Source organism: Crinia signifera, chromosome 12 (genome assembly GCF_055691185.1).
Source record: "Crinia signifera chromosome 12, ASM5569118v1, whole genome shotgun sequence".
Lineage (NCBI taxonomy): Eukaryota > Metazoa > Chordata > Amphibia > Anura > Myobatrachidae > Crinia > Crinia signifera.
This window is the reverse complement of record NC_139228.1, coordinates 38587565-38606953: the sequence shown is the minus strand read 5'-3', so window position 1 is coordinate 38606953 and position 19389 is coordinate 38587565. Positions and strand designations below refer to the sequence as shown.

The window sequence follows — 19389 nt, the reverse complement described above, 5'->3', positions numbered from 1 at the left end:
TGTGCTTTTTTATTATATTTTTTTTTATTGTGTTCATTAAATTTTGTATATTTCTTATCAGATATTGTCCAGCGCTACTATTTTTCTGTATTAATGAGTGGATTCAACAGTCAAACAGCAAACCACTGGAAGTTTGTTCAACACACTAGATGATAAATTAGAGCAGAAAATGATGAAGGCACCACAGCTTTATGGACAGACTCTGAAGGTCAGCAAAGCAGGCTTGCTTTAGCCATTGTAGGGCAATGAGAACGGCCATTATACTATTCTGCTCCAACCAGTCAAGGATCCACTGGAGAAGAGTAATTGGGAGGGGGGGGGGGGGTGCATTGAAAAAGGGAAATGCCAAGGTGTCTAATAGAAATGCGCCTGGGTCTCTGGTCCAAGAGCCATAGCTAGGCAGCTTGTTATTGTGGCAGGAGGCACAGGTCTATCTGCGGCTGAACCTGCATCAAACCAACATCTGAAAAACATCAGGATGAAGAACCCATTCATCTCCATCAACATCCTGTCTGACGAGGAACCCTGCTTCCCAATTTTGAACTCCAAGGATGTAGACTGCAAAAAGAGCAGAAAAATGGTGTCTCAACTCCGGGTACCACCCCAATGGTTGATGTATGCAACATTGTCCTACTGGACCTTCACCGGCCTGTGGAGTAAGAAGGTTGACCCTTGGCATTTTTTTTATTTTTTAGAGAGATTTGCCTCTTGGGTGGACTAAAGGCCTGGAAAGGAGTGACTGCCTTGACAGCCCCCCAGCCAAGGAGGATGGTGTCTGTTAGATTGACCCACTCCTGGATCAAGAATCATCAACACGACAGAATAAGCAAATGGAATTTGAGAGGTAGGGGTAAAATTACTAAAATGGGATTCTATTGACAATTGGATGTTGCCCATAGCAACCAGATTCTATATATGATCTTCTAGACCAGGCATTCCCAACCACGGTCCTCAAGGCACACCAACAGTGCAGGTTTTAGTGATATCCAGGCTTCAGCACAGATGGTTTAATCAAAATCCCTCAGATACTAATTAAGTCACCTGTGCTGAAGCCTGGATATCTCCAAACCTGCACTGTTGGTGTGCCTTGAGGACCGTGGTTGGGAAAGCCTGTTCTAGACCGTGCTAAATAAGTCAAATTTGATTGGTTGCTCTGGCAACACCCTATCTTCAATAGAACTCCCTTCTTAGTAAATTTACCCTATAGAGTGGAGTGATTCCAGACTTAACCACATGGAATGGATAGTCTTCCATATCGAAAAAAGGAGACCACTTTGCCCAGAACTTGCATGACAAAATTAATCAAGACCCTACACTGTTTCAAAAATGTGTGTATCAAGCAATCAAGAGCTTCCCATTAGTCTCTTGGAAGATGAATTGGAAGCTCTTGATTCCCTGGAGTCCAACAGTGACCTCAGATGTAGCAATCTCCGAGACAGGAGTAGGCAGAACTTCCGTCAATTGATTTGTCAGACTCTATATCATGCAATAAGTTCAGAGTCTGACATCTATGTTGCTATAAGCGGTCATGAAAATGAGCCAAGAGTTGGAGGTCATCAAGGTATGCAATAATGCGGAGAGAGGCCGCCATCACTGCCATGACCTTGTAAGCATGGAAAGGCAAAAGTACAGTGCCCAAAACGGACAGGTATCTGTATCAGGAAGTGGATAAATCATTGATGATCATCTCAAATGGAGATATAAAGATAGTAAAAAACCTACATGATGGACCACAACAACTCCATCATGAACCTGGGGATTTGGAGAAACCAGATCAATGTATGGAAGTTGAGGATGGGGCTTTAGAACAAATAACAGAATAGAATATATGCCTGTTCTGTCTGGTGAAACAAAACCGGGATAATTATCCCTGCTTCCAATAGGCAGCTGGCAGAGTTAAGGACAGCAGCTTTGCCAGCATTGACTGGCAGGCCGTAGTAAAAAAAACAAAAAAAACAACTGTACTGGTGGCTGGTCCTTAAAAGTGAGGGAGTACCCACTTTGCCCCTTATACAAGAATCAGATGTGGTTTCCAGTCAGATGCTGGCGAAAATCGAGACTGCTGCCCATCTTAAAAGAAACTAGATGGTGACGTGGGACAGCATGCTATAGGCTTGGTCAATAGTTTGGCGGGCCTGGCAACAACTGGGCAAGGGTTGGCAACCTTTGGATTTAGCCTATTTGGCAGAAGAGCATTAAACTTTAGATGAGTATTGTCCCCCCAACCTTGCCAGGACGGCGAAGCCACCAAAATGGAAAATGGTATGGCCTTTGGTGCCACAGAGGGCAGAAAGGTATTTTTAGAGGTCGCAACAGTAACTACAATCTACAAAGAGAACATCCCTGATAAAGGGTAGGGCCGCTAAGGCGTTCTTGGAATCTCTGCACCAGTGTTGGAGTAAGTGATCTTGAGGAACTGCTCCAACTTCCTTTCAGTTGCATCCTTAACTGATCAGGAATAAGGAGGCTAGTTGATTTACCAATCATTCAATGGGTGCATCCACTGGCAGTGATGCCTCCTACCTTTTTCTGTCCCATCAGTATGCAGGCAGAAAGAAGCGATATGCTTAGGTAGCAGAAATTTTATTTATTAGGGCAAGACCAATCTTTCTTAAAGAGGTTGACTAGTTGAGCAGAAAGACAGATGGGTCCTCCTTCTTCCATTTGAAGTGGGTAGTCGCAAAAGCACACGGTGTATTGGTATCCTTAATCTGTAAACTTGCCATCTTGACCGGAGTCATGCGATCTTCATTCAGACGTCTGACCATACTTCCTCCACAGAGGAATCTTATAATTTATCCTTCAAGCGTTTTTGGTCATAGATGTGGAACCCAGGGCCTGCTGTAGAAAATTAGAAACTTGAATCAAACCCTGTACAGAGTTCCATGAGAGACTGGTGTGGGTTGTTAGGAAGAAGTGAAGCGCTGTCCCTCAGCTGCCACCATTGATATCTGTGGCAGCCTAGAAGCTAATTCCTGCATTCCAGTCAAGTCCAGTGTTCGCGAAAACCACCCAAAAAAGTGGGTCCCGGGGACCCTTCACTTCTAAAAATTGAGGTCCTACCGGACCTTTTCTGGGTCCCAACGGAATAAATCCTCCTCTCCCCTTCTCCCTAGCATAACACGGGTCACCCCGTAATGCCCAGTACACATTAAAGCACACACCCCGTAATGCCCAGTACACATTAAAGCACACACCCCGTAATGCCCAGTACACATTAAAGCACACACCCCGTAATGCCCAGTACACATTAAAGCACACACCCCGTAATGCCCAGTACACATTAAAGCACACACCCCGTAATGCCCAGTACACATTAAAGCACACACCCCGTAATGCCCAGTACACATTAAAGCACACACCCCGTAATGCCCAGTACACATTAAAGCACACACTGTAATGCCCAGTATATATTATAGCACACACCAATATGCCCAGTACACATCATAGCACACACTGTAATGCCCAGTATATATTATAGCACATAAGTGCTGCTTACTTACATGCTTGTTGCTAGGGGTTACATGCTCCTTGCAGGGGTCACATGCTGGGGGGGATGGGGGCATTTTATGCTGGTTGCCACATGGGGAGGGGACGTTTTATGCTGGTTGCCATTGGGGGGGGGGGGGGGGGGGGGGGAGGGGGGGCGCATATCGGTTCGTTGTCACAGTGGGGGGAGGGGGGGCTGGAAAACATGCAGCTCAGCAGAGTAGGTGAGCGGGCTATCAGCGCGGCGGGGGACTGGATGTGGATGGAATAGCTGACACGCTGCTCTGAGTTGCATTAGCCACATCCAGTCCCCCGCCACCATGACAGCGCGCTCATCTACTCTGCTGAGAGCGGTTGTTACAGCATCCCATCCTGTCCCCCCCCCCCCCCGCTCTCAGCAGCGGAGTGGACTTAGGATGCAGAGTTTGAAACGGTAACCTGCTCTCATGCAGGGTGCGTGGTGCGCAGCGGCAGCAAACTGTATAAAACCGACAGTGATTGGCTGCCGGCGGCCACTGTTCAGTGATAGGGTCCCGGCGGCCGCTGCAGTCACAGTGATTGGCTCGCAGCGGCGGCTGACAGGATTAGTACAGCGCGTCCTCGGGGACTCCTTTAGTTTTAAAAACTGAGTCCCCGGGGACCGTTTTAGGGTAAAATACGCGCTATAGCGCGTTTTTGCGAACCCTGCAAGTCCCGTGGGGTTACCAGGAAAAACGGCACAAGGTACATCCAACAAGCAGCAATCACAAAGGTACTCGTGATCCTGCGCTACACAATAATCTTCCTTGCAGGCTGAGCAGGCAGAAACACTAGTATCATAAATTACCCTTAGTAAGAAAATAACTAGCTGTGGCTAACATGTATATAGGAGACCTAACAGTACCCAGCAGTGACTCAGATATGAGCAAAGTTGCCAGGACCACCTGCAGCTTACTTGACCCATGACTGGCATGAATCTCTCCTATACCTTAAAGAGCCAAGAAAAAAAACTTTTCCATTTGGGGAGCCTGTGTTCCACCTAAACAAGTTAACTCCTTGGTGGTTGGGTCTCCTGTACTCACCATGCCACACAGTCCCAGTGTCCACCAAAAACTTCATTTTTGGCTTAGGTCTGTTAGGGTTATTACTGGCTACGCGGATACCTTCACAGTTATGCGCGTCCCCTCGCGGGCTTCACAGGTGTCCGTGGCGAGGCGGACACCTGTGAAGCCCGCGAGGGGACACGTCTACCTGTGAAGGTATCCGCGTCCGCTCGCCACGCTTCGGGCTCGGTGGCTCGCTGGGCTCGCCACACTATTATATTCTCACACCACGCCCTAGTGGATAGTAGGGCATGAAAAGGTCGTAGGACGCGTACCGCCGCCCCTCGCGGGCTCGCTGCGCTCGCCACGCTTCGGGTTGGCGTGGATCGTGGGGTGGCGTTTAAAAATTTGGGGGGACATTTAAGGGTTAATTTGACCTATTTGGCCCCAAATCGGGTCCTTTGAGGCATTTAACAGTAAAATCGCGGTCAATCAGCCGTTTTAACATTGTTCCCTATGGGAAAAATCGCGGTCATCGCGGGCATCGTGCCATCCCGATTTACCCGCGATGCCCGCGATTTTTACCCCCGACGGCCCGCGATTTCAATCGCTGGCGCCCAACTAAGTAAAGAGTACCACACATAGTATATCACATAAAAATATAATATGCACAACTGGAAATACAGTATTCATCTTTCATAGATATATAAATTAAGTTTTCATATGTGACAACAGAAAAACAAAAAATTGTGTTGAGAGAACGAAAGTAGAGGTATTATTCACCTTTAAACTAAGATGCTGTACTCCAGGTCGCAGTCCTGATCCTCAGTGCTCGTCGTGCCCTGGATGTGAGCAGCTGCAGGACAAAGAAGAGCTCCAGAAAAATATTTGGCACAAGATTTTCTGCAATAAATGGAAAAACTCATATCGTTTACTATTAACCCAAGTTCTCAATCTTCTATTTGGTCATAAATTATTAATCACATTCACAAGCTTCTGCAAAGCTCCATCTCAGCAATACTAGTTCTTTGGTGTGGGTCTTTAGTGCCACTCATCATTTACTGTATTTATTAAGGCCCCAGCTTACGTGTATATTGGGCACCTTCTGACCCCCCCCCCCCCCCCCCACGCACACACACACACACACACACACACACACACACACTCTCTAATGAAAGTTATGATATAAAAGGTAGTTTTCAATAATAAACACCATCTTAAAATCAACATGTTATTGGCATGCTCCCGGTATCAATAAAAAAAGAACAACTGATAAGACAAACAGTGCCCATACTTCACATATTAAAGTCAATGTATCTGTATTCCTTTGTACATTAGAGCTTCTGGAGATCACACCGGAAGTCAACTAGTAACCACAAGATACCGGTGTGCAGCTCTTTAACCAATAGTAGGGAAAAGGTTAAAAAAAATGTTCACCTTAAAAAAAACAACAACGTTGAAATACTGGGGGAAAAAAAATTATGTAAAAGCTTAAAGCCACTGGTGCAAACACACATTTTAATATTCCATGGGATTATAATAATGACAAGTTTTGAACATACCCGGTGATGAGGGCGGAATAGAGTTCAGCAAGGATCCCCAGCTGTTTTCTACCAGAAACTTTGTCTGGGTCAGCCATAGTCATCATATCTGAAGAAACACCAGTGTTCCGGGTATAACTCTGCTTGGTGGGGGTGATGGGATCCATGCAACGGAGAGGAGGCATGCTGCTGCAATTTGGTACTACAAAATAAGAAATACGTACAATAAACTAAAAAGTGTTGAAAGGAAAGGCCAGACTACTACATAATGCAAACACGTAGACAGTTATTTGTCCACAGGTACAAAAAGGTCAACATTTTTTTTTATTTTATCCAAATTTAGCATCTTTCCTGTCAGTTGAAACTTTTACCATTGCGGGTTCGCTTCACTTGCCAGGCTTTGGGCATGGTGGCACGTGATGCTCGATACAGGTCACGTTTCCCAATAGATCGTCACATGGAAAGCATATAAAGCAAATCCTAAATTTGGGTCAAAATAAACAAAAACAAAAAAAAAAGTTGACCCATGCATTTTCGATCAATTATCCAAATACCAATTTTAAAAGCCTTCAAGGGATAATAAAGGTGGCTACAATGCGAAATGAATGGGAAAATATTTATACTGTTACCAAAAATCAATCACCCCATAATTCACAACAAACATGGCAATTATAGGTGTTGTACATAAAATGACAGTACATTTCTTTGCGCAATATCTCCTCTCCTCGCACAGGCTCCCTGTATACGGGGTGTGGGCTCCTTCCTGTACGCTGATAAACACATCTATCGCTGTGTGATTGCGGCCAATGCTAGATGAGCCAATCGGAGTGGAGGTAAAGCACAGCCCAGTCTTGGAATGCACATCATTGATTGGAGTAGGGTTGATCCTTCTGCTAGGTTTTGATTTGCTGGGGATGAAAAAAAAAAAAAAACAGATTTAATTACAAAAAAAATAATACTATATACATATTTAATTAAGATGTTTCCAGTAGCATTGTGTGAAACATATACAAATTAAGGAAGTTTAGAAAGGTAACGTATTTGGCAGCATGTATGGTGTAATGGTTAGTATTACTGCCTCACAGCACTGAGGACATGGTTATATTCCCACCATGGCCCTAACTGTGCGGAGTTTTTCTATTCTCCCCGTGCTTGAGTGTGTTTCTTCGGGTATTTCGGTTTCCGCCCACAATCCAAAACGTAGGTTAACTGTCTCCCAACAAAAATTAACCCTAGAATGTCTTGTGTGTACATGTGGTAGGAAATATAGATTGTAAGCTCCACTGGGGCAGCGACTGATGTGAATGTTGAAATATTATCTGTAAAGCTCTGCGGAATATGTGTGCGCTATATAAATAACTGGTAATAATACATGGAGGTACGTGAAGGAAAAAAGTCATTTTAATTCATGTATAGTAGAAAAATAGGAGTTTGGTACTCAAAATCAGCAGGGGACAGTGGAGTTTACATCAGGGTTTTAGAGCTGGGAATGCTGGGAGCTAGGCACTACTAATTTGTTTAGGGCAGGATGGCTCCTCCCCTCTAAGACCTATCATCCCCCAGTTAGGAAATTGTCTTACCAGAGGAGATGGTAACACACACACACACACAGACAACTAAAACATCATACAATAGTTATGAACAGAACCAGACCTGAACAAGAACCATAACGGGCAGGATACACGAGCTGGGAGGGCATCCAGTGTCCCCTGCTGATTCCGAGAAATGGATTTACCAGTAAGTACCAAAATCTCTTTTCTCTATCATGCAGCAGGGGACACTAGAGTTTACATCGGGGAGGTTCCAAGACCATGCCCGGAAGGGAGAGCTCTGAGGATCCTGCAACAAACGATCAAAGGTCGTTGAAGGAGAAGCAAAAGTATCGAATTGGTAAAAGCAAACAAATGTGTTCACTGATGACCAAGTGGCTGCTCTGCAAAGCTGGGAAGCCATAGCCCCCGTTGAGCAGTCCAGGACGTACTCACTGACCTAGTGGAATGAGCTGTCAACACTGCGTGAATATACGCTTGACGAATGGTCAAACGGATACACCTGGCCAATGTCTGTTTTGATGCAGGCCACCCCCTGCGGAAAGCGTCATATAATACAAAAAGGCAATCCGACTTACGGGTGGATGCTGTCCTTGTCACATAAATAAAATGACGTCTAAAAGTAGCCCGAGACGTTGAATCTTCACGAAAAGCAGGGACCACAATAGGTTGGTTTACATGGTAAGATGAAACCACCTTCGGCAGAAAAGAAGGGTGAGTCCGTAATTCCGCTCTGTCTTCGTGGAAGATAAGGTACACTGAGTTTCGACACTCGACGAGCTGATGCTAAAGCCAGTAGAAGTACCTTTTTCCAGATTAGAAATTTTAAACATACCTCTTCTAGGGGTTCAAACGTATCTGACTGGAGAAACGTCAAAACCAAGTTAAGGTCCCAAGGAGGTGTTGGTGGGACAAAGTGGGGTTGGACCCTGAGAACGCCCTGCAGGAAGGCTTGTATCTCTGGGATGAGCGCCAACCTTCTCTGGAAAAGCAGATTTTTTGTGCCGGCGCTGGCTGAAAAACACACACACACACACACACACACACACACAAGACGGTATATCAATTATCGATTTTTACTGAATAAATCACAATACATAAGGTAACATGTAATCTACAATACAATGAAAGATTGGAATTAAAAAGGCAGGAATAAAAAATAAAAAAAGTGACTATATATAGGGCTCAATCTCAATCAATTTTAGTGGTAAAAAGACAAAGTTAAAAAGTCATGTGTCAGTTGAATAGGGGTAAGTAAACATTACCATCCTTGATCTTCCTCAGATGTTTATAGAGGGAATTGTAATCCAAAAGGTTTTTGGTTAAATGGACCAGTGCTACATAATTTCTAGAGCTCAAGGCTCACCCCAACATCCGATTGAATTAGGAATTGGGCTAAATCCCACGGCCTCAGCGTTTCTCAGGATTCAGTTCAGCGTGGAGTGCTCTTGGTTGGGGGAGGTGGGTTGGTCTCCAAGATAAGGAATCCCCTTTCAACTGACCAATAAAGGTGCTTTTCTCTGGAAAAGTATAGAAAGTGCTGAGATCTGTACCTCAAGGGACCCCAATCGAAGACCGCCATCCAGACCCCTCTTGAGAAACAACAAAAGTCTGGATAGTTTAAATACACAAAAAGGGCCAACCCTAAGAACCACACAAGTTTGCATAGGAGCGCCAGATGCGGTGAGCTGCCGAGAAAGGCTTTCGAGCTCTTAACATTGTGGGAATGACGGAACGTGAAGTTCCCTTGGCTCTTAAGACGTCGGACTCAACAGCCACGCCATCAAATGGAGCGAGGGAAGGTTCTGATGGTGGAACGGACCCTGTAGTAGGAGGTCGTGCTGCTGAGGGAGAAGGAATGGTTCGTCTGCCAGAAGTTGTTGTATGTCGGAGAATCAACTTCTGCTCGGCCAGAAGGGGGTGAGGAGTATTGCCTGGACTGATTCTGTCCTCGGCTTCTTGAGTACTTGACCTAGTAGCGGTAGAGGAGGGAACAAGTACACAAAGTGGAACATCCATGGGATCGCCAGGGCGTCGATCGCTATGGCATGTGGATCCCTTGTCCGTGCCACATACCTTGGAAGCATATGATTTTTCCATGAGACCATTGGGGAGTTCCCGGGAGTGTGAGTTCCAGGAACACCTCGGGGTGTAGGGACCACTCCCGGATGAAGGTTCTCCCGAATGAGAAAGTCGGCTTCCAGATTGTTGACTCCTGGAATGAATACGACAACGAGAATTACCTGCATGCTTTCCACCCACTGCAGAATCCTGGAGACCTCCGCCATGGCCATTCTGCTTCTCGTGCCCCCTTGTCGGTTCACATAAGCGACTGCTGTCGCGTTGTCCGACGATCTTCACTGGTCGTCCCCGAAGATGGTCCTGAGCTGCTAGCAAGGCATTGTAGATTGCCCTTAGCTCCAACAGGTTGATGGATAATTGACTTTCCCTTGGGCTCCATCCGCGAAGGTGAAGACTGGTTAGAAGAACCAATTCCCAGACTGCAAAGCGGCGTCCCTGTCTGAGGTGATCCGAGTGGTGCCACCAATGTAAGGACTGACGAGCCTGCACTGATAACTGAATCAGTCTGTGTAGAGACAGATGTGAACCCGCTCCCTTCCTTAGTAGGTGCAGTTGGAACGGTCTTGAGTGGAAACGTCCCCATGTCAAGACTAGGAAGGACGCCACCATCTTCCCTAGGAGTTGTACAAAAAGGTGCATCCGTACCCAACGCGGATGCAAGACTTTGCGGGTCAGCAGCTGAATGGCACAGATCTTTTCATCCAGCAGGAACATCTCCCTAGTGTCCAGCCAGAATCCTCTGGGATAGAATGAGAGGGCTTCTTGAAGTTTAGGATCCAACCCAGATTTGTGAGGGTCTGGACCGTCAGCAGCACGTGTTCCTCCAGAAGTGAGGCTGACAGGGCCTTGATGAGTAAATCATCCCAGTATGGTATTATGGTCACCCCTTGGTTCCAGAGAGAGACGTTAATGACCGACAGAGTCTTTGTGAAGACCCTCGGTGCCGACAATAACCCAAAAGGCAGGTCCCTGAATTGGAAATAGTCTCTCCCTATTGCAAAACATAGGACAGCCTGGTGAGGTTTCCAAATGGGGATGTGAAGGTAGGAATCTTTGATGTCCAAGGAGAGCATGAACTCGTTCTGCTCCAAAGATGCTATGACAGAGTGAATCGACTCCATCTTGAATGGTTATAGGAAACAATCAGGTTGAGGGATTTGAGATTTAGGATGGGTCGGGCTGACCCATTTGGTTTGGGAACTACAAAAAGGTTCGAGTAGTAACCCTGGTTCCTCTGGAGAGATGGAACGGGAATGATAACCTGGGACTCTAGTAAGGTCTCTATCGCCTTCTGCAGAGAGGATCTCTTGTCCCGAGCGTGGGAGGGGGAAGATCGAATTGAATTGAATATCCTTCTGAAATCAGTCTGCGAACCCAAGAGTCCTCTGTGAGAGAGAACCACTGGGTTCTGAAGTCCAATAACCGAGCACCCACCTGTGGTTCCCCTAAGAAAGCTGGCAAACAGTCATGCCACTGGTTTTTTGGGTGGCTTTGGCTCCTGACAGCGAGTATTGGACTGAAGTCGGGCTCTGGCACGGGCACCTCTGGCGGATTGAAAGCCGGGTCCTCTACCTCGAAAGGAATGTTGTGGACGAAAGGATTGAAAAGATTGAAAGGACGGCCCGGTATACTGACGATGGGCCGGAGGCGGTGCTGAGGTAAGGGAAGGGTGCTGAGGGAAGGAATGCTGAGGGAAGGAATTCCTCCAGTTGTTTGAGAGATCCACTTATCCAGGGCTGGGCAACACCGGCCCTCCAGATGTTGATGAACTACACATCCCAGGATGCTTTGCATTATTTTTGCTATGTGGCCATGCTGAAACTGATGCAAGGCATGCTGGGATGTGTAGTTCATCAACATCTGGAGGGCCGGTGTTGCCCAGCCCTGCACTTAGCTATCTCAGGGCCAAAGAGAATCTCTCCTGTAAAAAAGGAAGACCCTCCACTGCACGCTTGGATTCTGCATCTGCCTGCCATGAGCGAAGCCATAATGCTCGCCTGGCGGATACTGCATTGGCTGAAATGCGGGCAGAGATGAGCGAAATATCCCTTTCTGCATCGCCCAGAAAAGTAGCTGATTCCCGTATATGCTCTGCCAATTGTCTGAACTCCTCTGGAGGCATATCTGAATCCAGGCCCTCAATAATCTTGTCTGCCCACTTGATATTGGCCTTGTTTACCCAAGCCAAAACTATCGCAGGCCTCAGTTTAGAACCTGCCGCCATGTAAATAGTCTTTAGAGTAGACTCTAATTTGCGGTCAGAGAGATCCTTTAAGGGTAGTGTCAGAGGCCGCACGAGCGACCTCCGCCATCTTCCGGCACGCTCCAGTCAGTGCGTCCCGGCCGTTGCTAAGCGACCGGGATGCCACTGTGACATCACGCTAGCGGGCGGTGCTGAGCTCTAAGCTAGCAGCACGCCGCCTCTTCCTCCCCTGCCGCAGCGGTTGCCTGGGCGATGGAGACGCCAGGCGGCTGCGGGAAGGAAGGGGTGCAGCGATCAGCTGCAGCAGTAGTTTCATCAGGCAGGCATTCATTGGTCACTCATGGTATTTAAACCCCTCAGTAAGCCGGGTCAGACGCCGCTTATAGTTCTTACCCAGCGTGTCTAAGAGTGTTCCCGGTCCTCACTCACTTGCCTTGCCTGTCGGTGTTTGTATCCAGAGGTTCCTTCCTTGTAGTCCTGTGTTCCACCCAGAGAAGCAACCCTGTGTGCCAGTACTGCTGCGTCCATACCTCCTGGCAGCCGCGGCTCTCAGATAAGTCGGGTATCACCCTTGGCTTCTATCTCTGGTGGTTTTCATTATTTTTATTACATGCCAGTGTATTGTTACAACTACAGTACACCTCAGTGTATTACTCTGTCAGTATTGTTTATTACATCGCAGTGTATTGTTACACCTACACCTTGATGTATCGCTCTGATTGTATTATTGTTGTTACATCCTTGGGTATCGTTACCTCTGTACTACCCTTAGGTGTTATCACCCCCTGGGGCTATAGCCTGCCCTCTGGTGTGTGGCCCCCACCATCCTTTCAGGTAGTCTGTCCTCTTGCGCCGGGTCCGTCTCCACGGATAGGTTGTCCAATCGTAACTCCTGCCTTTAACGGAGTCTGTGCGGACCTAATTCGCCCTTACAGCCGGGATGGGTACAGACGAAGCCTAGTTCTGCACTTGTCCGTGGACGCTAGGCCTGGGCAACAGAGTTAGGGAAGGGGGTCACGGACACCTTCATAACAGGTAGATGCCCCAGGAACCGGCAATGTAGTCATCTTAGGTAATCCTGACACAAATGCATCCACTGGTGAAGGGTATTCCCACTTGCTTAAGGCAGATGGATCATAAGGAAGCGTATGGATATTTGGAAACGCTTGTCCGGTAGCTTCCATACTGCTAACAGCTGATCCTGATTTGGGCAGGCAAAGACTATGGAAGACTTTTTTGTGTTTCCAAAAAGGTCTAGCTCTACAGGAGGTAGGGTCCTCAGGCAAAATGAGAACCTGCTTAACTGCCAAAATAAGACCTTCTATACCCACTGGGGTAGGTTCAGTCTCTGGAGGAGCATCCTGAACCTCTTCCCATACACCTTCCTCCATTTCATTAAAAGGAGCAGGTTCATCCCCAGAATCACCTTCCTCCTCTGAATGTAAAACTGCCTGCAGAGGGCGCTTCTGGCTTACCGAACGAAGCAGGTCTCTGAGCCTTGTCCATGGAACAAGCTAAGGTATCCAAAGACCTAGCAAGATTTGCAACCCATGCTGGTTCTGCGTTGCGGCTTTCTGCTAGTTCAGTAGATAATTTTAACATGTTACCTGCTAAAATAGAAACACAATGGGGATTGGGAGAGTCATCTGTCTGAGATTCTAGTGGCAGACAACATATAACATGTAACACGGACAGTGCTTGAGTGAGTTTAAAAACTTGGGCTCATGCCGCGTCCCTTAGCACTTATAGTCTGACTTGTATATATCCCTTGGAAAGTCTCACCCTCGGTGCTGGCTATGTTGCCTAAGTTGCACCTAGGGGGACGTAATATTGCTATTGTGCAATTGATCGTCTGTCTGTGTCCTATTTTTATGTACATCACGTTTTTATTATTTCATACACATAGAAGAGAATTTCTATAACATGTGTGATCACACGCTGATAGCTGGGCGGTAGCTAATATTGTAACTGGAATGCACTGCTGTCAATCAGAGTTATGATGTTCCTCAAGATATATCCTGTGCAGCGTATAGATCCTGTAGGTGGATCAGCATAGTGACGAGGTGGAGTTTTGAGCAGTCGGCAAAATCGCCTGGTGTGTACTGCTCAACTCACTCTATAAATCACTTCTCTTAACAGTGCATAAAAGTAACCAGTATATGTCACCAGAGTTGGACAATGTTCCCAGCGTTAGCGGGTGTCTGCAATATTCTAGGCAGTGTCACATAGGGTCTGGCGGCTGTGTCCCGTCCCTGCCAGATTGTGGGGTCAATGGTAAGTATCACCCAGGACTGATAGGCGGAGTGACCATCAGCTAGCTCTAGATAACCTAGTGCTGCTGTAGTAAGCGATGCATATTAAAATGAGGACAATTTTTAAATAAGCATTAGAGTCCTTAAAAGGACTAGAAATGGTAACAGTCAGACAGAAAAAAAATAAAGCTAAGGGAGTGACCGCACGGCTCGTGGAGGCCGGCGTACGCGTCGCAGTTCTTCTTCAGGGCAACCTGTATCAACATCACCAGTGGGTTTAAATAGGCGCTCTCATTTCGTAGTACCAATAGGAGTCCTGGTACCGCCCCTGTCGCCGCCCCCTCCACAGGTGTATTGCGTACGTAGTGATTCCAGCCATATTGACGGTCTGTTGTTTGGTTAGTCCTGGCAACCGTAACCAGGGTGCTGTTGTCAGGAACTTAGGTCATGAACGCCGCTATGGGTAATTATATAATGGACGTGTAAACGATAAGTGGAACCATTGCTGGATCGGTTTCCATGTTAATTAAAGGTGGATAGTGTTGATGCACCCTCCCTAAATAATTGGAGGTGGGTAATATTGATGCTTATTCACACCAAGAGCGGGCGTTCCATCTGTCACTCTTCCTCATTACGCATTGGTCACTCCGATGGTGTCGACACTTTTTGATAGTGTGTCGCACCATCTTCATCCGGAGTCGTATGGTGTGTGTACCATAGCCAGAGGAAGTGTTCATATTGTGTCAATCGGCTCCAGGCTGTGAGCGTTCCATTGGGCATCCTATACATGCTAGGTTGGTAAGTATAGAAGGTATGGACACATCACACTGGTTTGTTAGGTCACCTTTGTATGCGATCGCACGGTGTGTACACGAGGGACAAGAACTTGGCTACTCATAACCCGGTTGATATCGTTCCGTGTCATGGACATATGGATGTCCTATGTGGGTTCCTACGGGAGGAGGATTGATATATATGCATTTGTAGCATGAGAGCCAGGATGTCATGCGACATCTGACACTTTCTAGTCCGATGGTGTCGACACTATTGACGGTGTGTCGCACCGTCGTTGTCTGGAGTCGTATGGTGTGTGTGCTCAAGCCAGAGAGAGTGCTCATATTGTGCCAGTCGGTTCCAGGCTGTGGGCATTCCGTTGGACATCATATACATGCTAGGTTGGTAAGTATCAAGGGTGTGGACACATCATACTAGTTTGTTGTGTCTTCTCTGTATGCGATCACATGGTGTATACATAGGGAATAAAGGACTTAGCCACTTATATCCCGGTTGGTATCGTTCCGTATCATGGACCCATAGAGGTCCTATGTGAATTCCTACGGGAGGAGGATTGATGCATTTGTGGCTTAAGAGCCAAGACAGCAATCGAAATATCATGGTACTATATACATCTTATTGGTGCAAAGTATCATGCGGCTCGGTCTTTTCCAGGTCTAAGTCACAGGTAATGCAAGTAGCCATCACGTCAGGACGGTGACTGCTTCTATATAGTGAGTGTTATTATGGGTGCACCGTGCTCTTCAATTGGTATATATGGGTAGCTGCATGCAAAGCGATCATAAGGGGATGTGTGTTACCCCAGTGAGAGAGTTCTCGTGAATTCTTTTTAGATAATAATGTGAGGATATGTGATATGCCAGATTGCGATACCGATTTAGTGCCAGCACATGCGACTAAAATGGTAAAGATATGCGTGATGAGATAAAGGGGGAAATTTACTAAAGGAAATTTGTAAAAAATAGGTGTATTTGTATCCAGAAATACACTTATTTTTGCCATTTACCATCCCGAAAATACGGCAATTCGTATTCGTATTGATAGCACATCAATACGACTACGAATTGCCGTATTTTAGGGATAGTAAATGTCAAAAATAAGTGTATTTCTGGATACAAATACACCAATTTTTACACCTATTTTTTACAAAATTCCTTTAGTAAATTTCCCCCAAAGTGTCAGGAATTACTTGAGTGATGGAATGTAAGATATTCCATAAGGATTGGATAACACACATCCCCTTATGATCGCTTTGCATGCAGCTACCCATATATACCAATTGAAGAGCACGGTGCACCCATAATAACACTCACTATATAGAAGCAGTCACCGTCCTGACGTGATGGCTACTTGCATTACCTGTGACTTAGACCTGGAAAAGACCGAGCCGCATGATACTTTGCACCAATAAGATGTATATAGTACCATGATATTTCGATTGCTGTCTTGGCTCTTAAGCCACAAATGCATCAATCCTCCTCCCGTAGGAATTCACATAGGACCTCTATGGGTCCATGATACGGAACGATACCAACCGGGATATAAGTGGCTAAGTCCTTTATTCCCTATGTATACACCATGTGATCGCATACAGAGACGACACAACAAACTAGTATGATGTGTCCACACCCTTGATACTTACCAACCTAGCATGTATATGATGTCCAACGGAATGCCCACAGCCTGGAACCGACTGGCACAATATGAGCACTCTCTCTGGCTTGAGCACACACACCATACGACTCCAGACAACGACGGTGCGACACATCGTCAATAGTGTCGACACCATCGGACTAGAAAGTGTCAGATGTCGCATGACATCCTGGCTCTCATGCTACAAATGCATATATCAATCCTCCTCCCGTAGGAACCCACATAGGACATCCATATGTCCATGACACGGAACGATATCAACCGGGTTATGAGTAGCCAAGTTCTTGTCCCTCGTGTACACACCGTGCGATCGCATACAAAGGTGACCTAACAAACCAGTGTGATGTGTCCATACCTTCTATACTTACCAACCTAGCATGTATAGGATGCCCAATGGAACGCTCACAGCCTGGAGCCGATTGACACAATATGAACACTTCCTCTGGCTATGGTACACACACCATACGACTCCGGATGAAGACGGTGCGACACACTATCAAAAAGTGTCGACACCATCGGAGTGACCAATGCGTAATGAGGAAGAGTGACAGATGGAACGCCCGCTCTTGGTGTGAATAAGCATCAATATTACCCACCTCCAATTATTTAGGAAGGGTGCATCAACACTATCCACCTTTAATTAACATGGAAACCGATCCAGCCATGGTTCCACTTATCGTTTACACGTCCATTATATAATTACCCATAGCGGCGTTCATGACCTAAGTTCCTGACAACAGCACCCTGGTTACGGTTGCCAGGACTAACCAAACAACAGACCGTCAATATGGCTGGAATCACTACGTACGCAATACACCTGTGGAGGGGGCGGCGACAGGGGCGGTACCAGGACTCCTATTGGTACTACGAAATGAGAGCGCCTATTTAAACCCACTGGTGACGTTGATACAGGTTGCCCTGAAGAAGAACTGCGAAGCGTACGCCGGCCTCCACGAGCCGTGCGGTCGCTCCCTTAGCTTTATTTTTTTTCTGTCTGACTGTTACCATTTCTAGTCCTTTTAAGGACTCTAATGCTTATTTAAAAATTGTCCTCATTTTAATATGCATCGCTTGCTGCAGCAGCACTAGGTTATCTAGAGCTAGCTGATGGTCACTCCGCCTACCAGTCCTGGGTGATACTTACCATTGACCCCACAATCTGGCAGGGACGGGACACAGCCGCCATACCCTATGTGACACTGCCTAGAATATTGCAGACACCCGCTAACGCTGGGAACATTGTCCAACTCTGGTGACATATACTGGTTACTTTTATGCACTGTTAAGAGAAGTGATTTATAGAGTGAGTTGAGCAGTACACACCAGGCGATTTCGCCGACTGCTCAAATCTCCACCTCGTCACTGTGCTGATCCACCTACAGGATCTATACGCTGCACAGTATATATCTTGAGGAACATCATAACTCTATGATTGACAGCAGTGCATTCCAGTTACAATATTAGCTACCGCCCAGCTATCAGCGTGTGATCACACATGTTATAGAAATTCTCTTCTATGTGTATGAAATAATAAAAACGTGGTGTACATAAAAATAGGACACAGACAGACGATCAATTGCACAATAGCAATATTACGTCCCCCTAGGTGCAACTTAGGCAACATAGCCAGCACCGAGGGTGAGACTTTCCAAGGAATATATACAAGTCCGACTATAAGTGCTAAGGGACGCGGCATGAGCCCAAGTTTTTAAACTCACTCAAGCACTGTCCGTGTTACATGTTATAAGTTGTCTGCCACTAGACACACACACACACACACACAATAGGAATTTGGTACTTACCGATAATTCCCTTTCTCCGAGTTCACAGGGGACACTGACATGTGCCAGCCTGCCCTAAACACATTAGTACCGCCTAGCTCCCAGCATTCCCAGCTCTAAAACCGCGATGTAAACTCCAATGTCCCCTGCTGCATGATAGAGAAAGTATGGTACTTGTTTCCTATAACATCGCCCGTCGTGGGTGATCGCATACCTTAACTTAAGGTATGCGATGGACGCGACAGACACGATTTGAGGGCTATTTTTAGCCTTTTCCCCGACAATGAAAAAAATCGCATCCATCGCATGCCTTAATTTAAGGTCCCGATGCGACCGACGCGATTTAACATTGAATGCATTGTATTCAATGTTAAATTCCTATGTAAAATCGGGTCCATTGTATGCCATTATCATGGGATGGACCCGATTTTACATAGGGAACAATGTTAAATGGGCCAATGGACCCAATTTTTTGGTTGTATACCCACCCTGATGGGTATTTTACATGACAAATGAAAAGGTCGGAGGACGCGTACCGATGCGCTCGCCACGCTTTGGGTTGGCGTTGATCGTGGGGTGGCCTTAACAATGGGGGGGCATTTGACCCATCAGGGTGGGGATACAATGAAAATTGGGGTCTGGGGGCATTTAACATTGGGGCCAATGTAAAATCGGGTCTCAGGGACCATTTTACATTGGTTCCAATGTAAAAATCGCGTCGATCGCAACGCATGCAATTTGGTTGCATGCGATGGACGCAATTTTTTAGCACCCGATGGATACAATTTCCATCGCTGGCGCCGTGCTAGGAAACAAGTACCAAAGTATTATTAAAAGTGGACCAAAAAGCTGCATTACTTCATTGACAAGTGTCTAATCACATGACATATCACCTAGCTGGTGCCATCACTGGGCACCTGTCCTACACTTAATATGGTTACTGAAATATTACCCAGGTGTAACCATGAGGAAATTCAAGAACTATTCTGCTGAGACAAATGAAATAGAATAGGTAGGAGTG

At 46.4% G+C, this 19389-nt stretch overlaps 1 protein-coding gene across 1 annotated transcript in view; it reads right to left on the bottom strand.

Annotated features, from left to right (window-relative positions):
• Window positions 1-19389, bottom strand: part of CDAN1 (codanin 1) — a 72105-nt gene that overhangs the window by 47678 nt on the left and 5038 nt on the right. Inside the window, 5 exon segments of the mRNA XM_083166065.1 lie at window positions 5303-5415; window positions 6076-6220; window positions 6222-6254; window positions 6752-6773; window positions 6776-6960. Of these exon segments, the coding sequence (XP_083022191.1) occupies window positions 5303-5415; window positions 6076-6220; window positions 6222-6254; window positions 6752-6773; window positions 6776-6960 (498 nt within the window).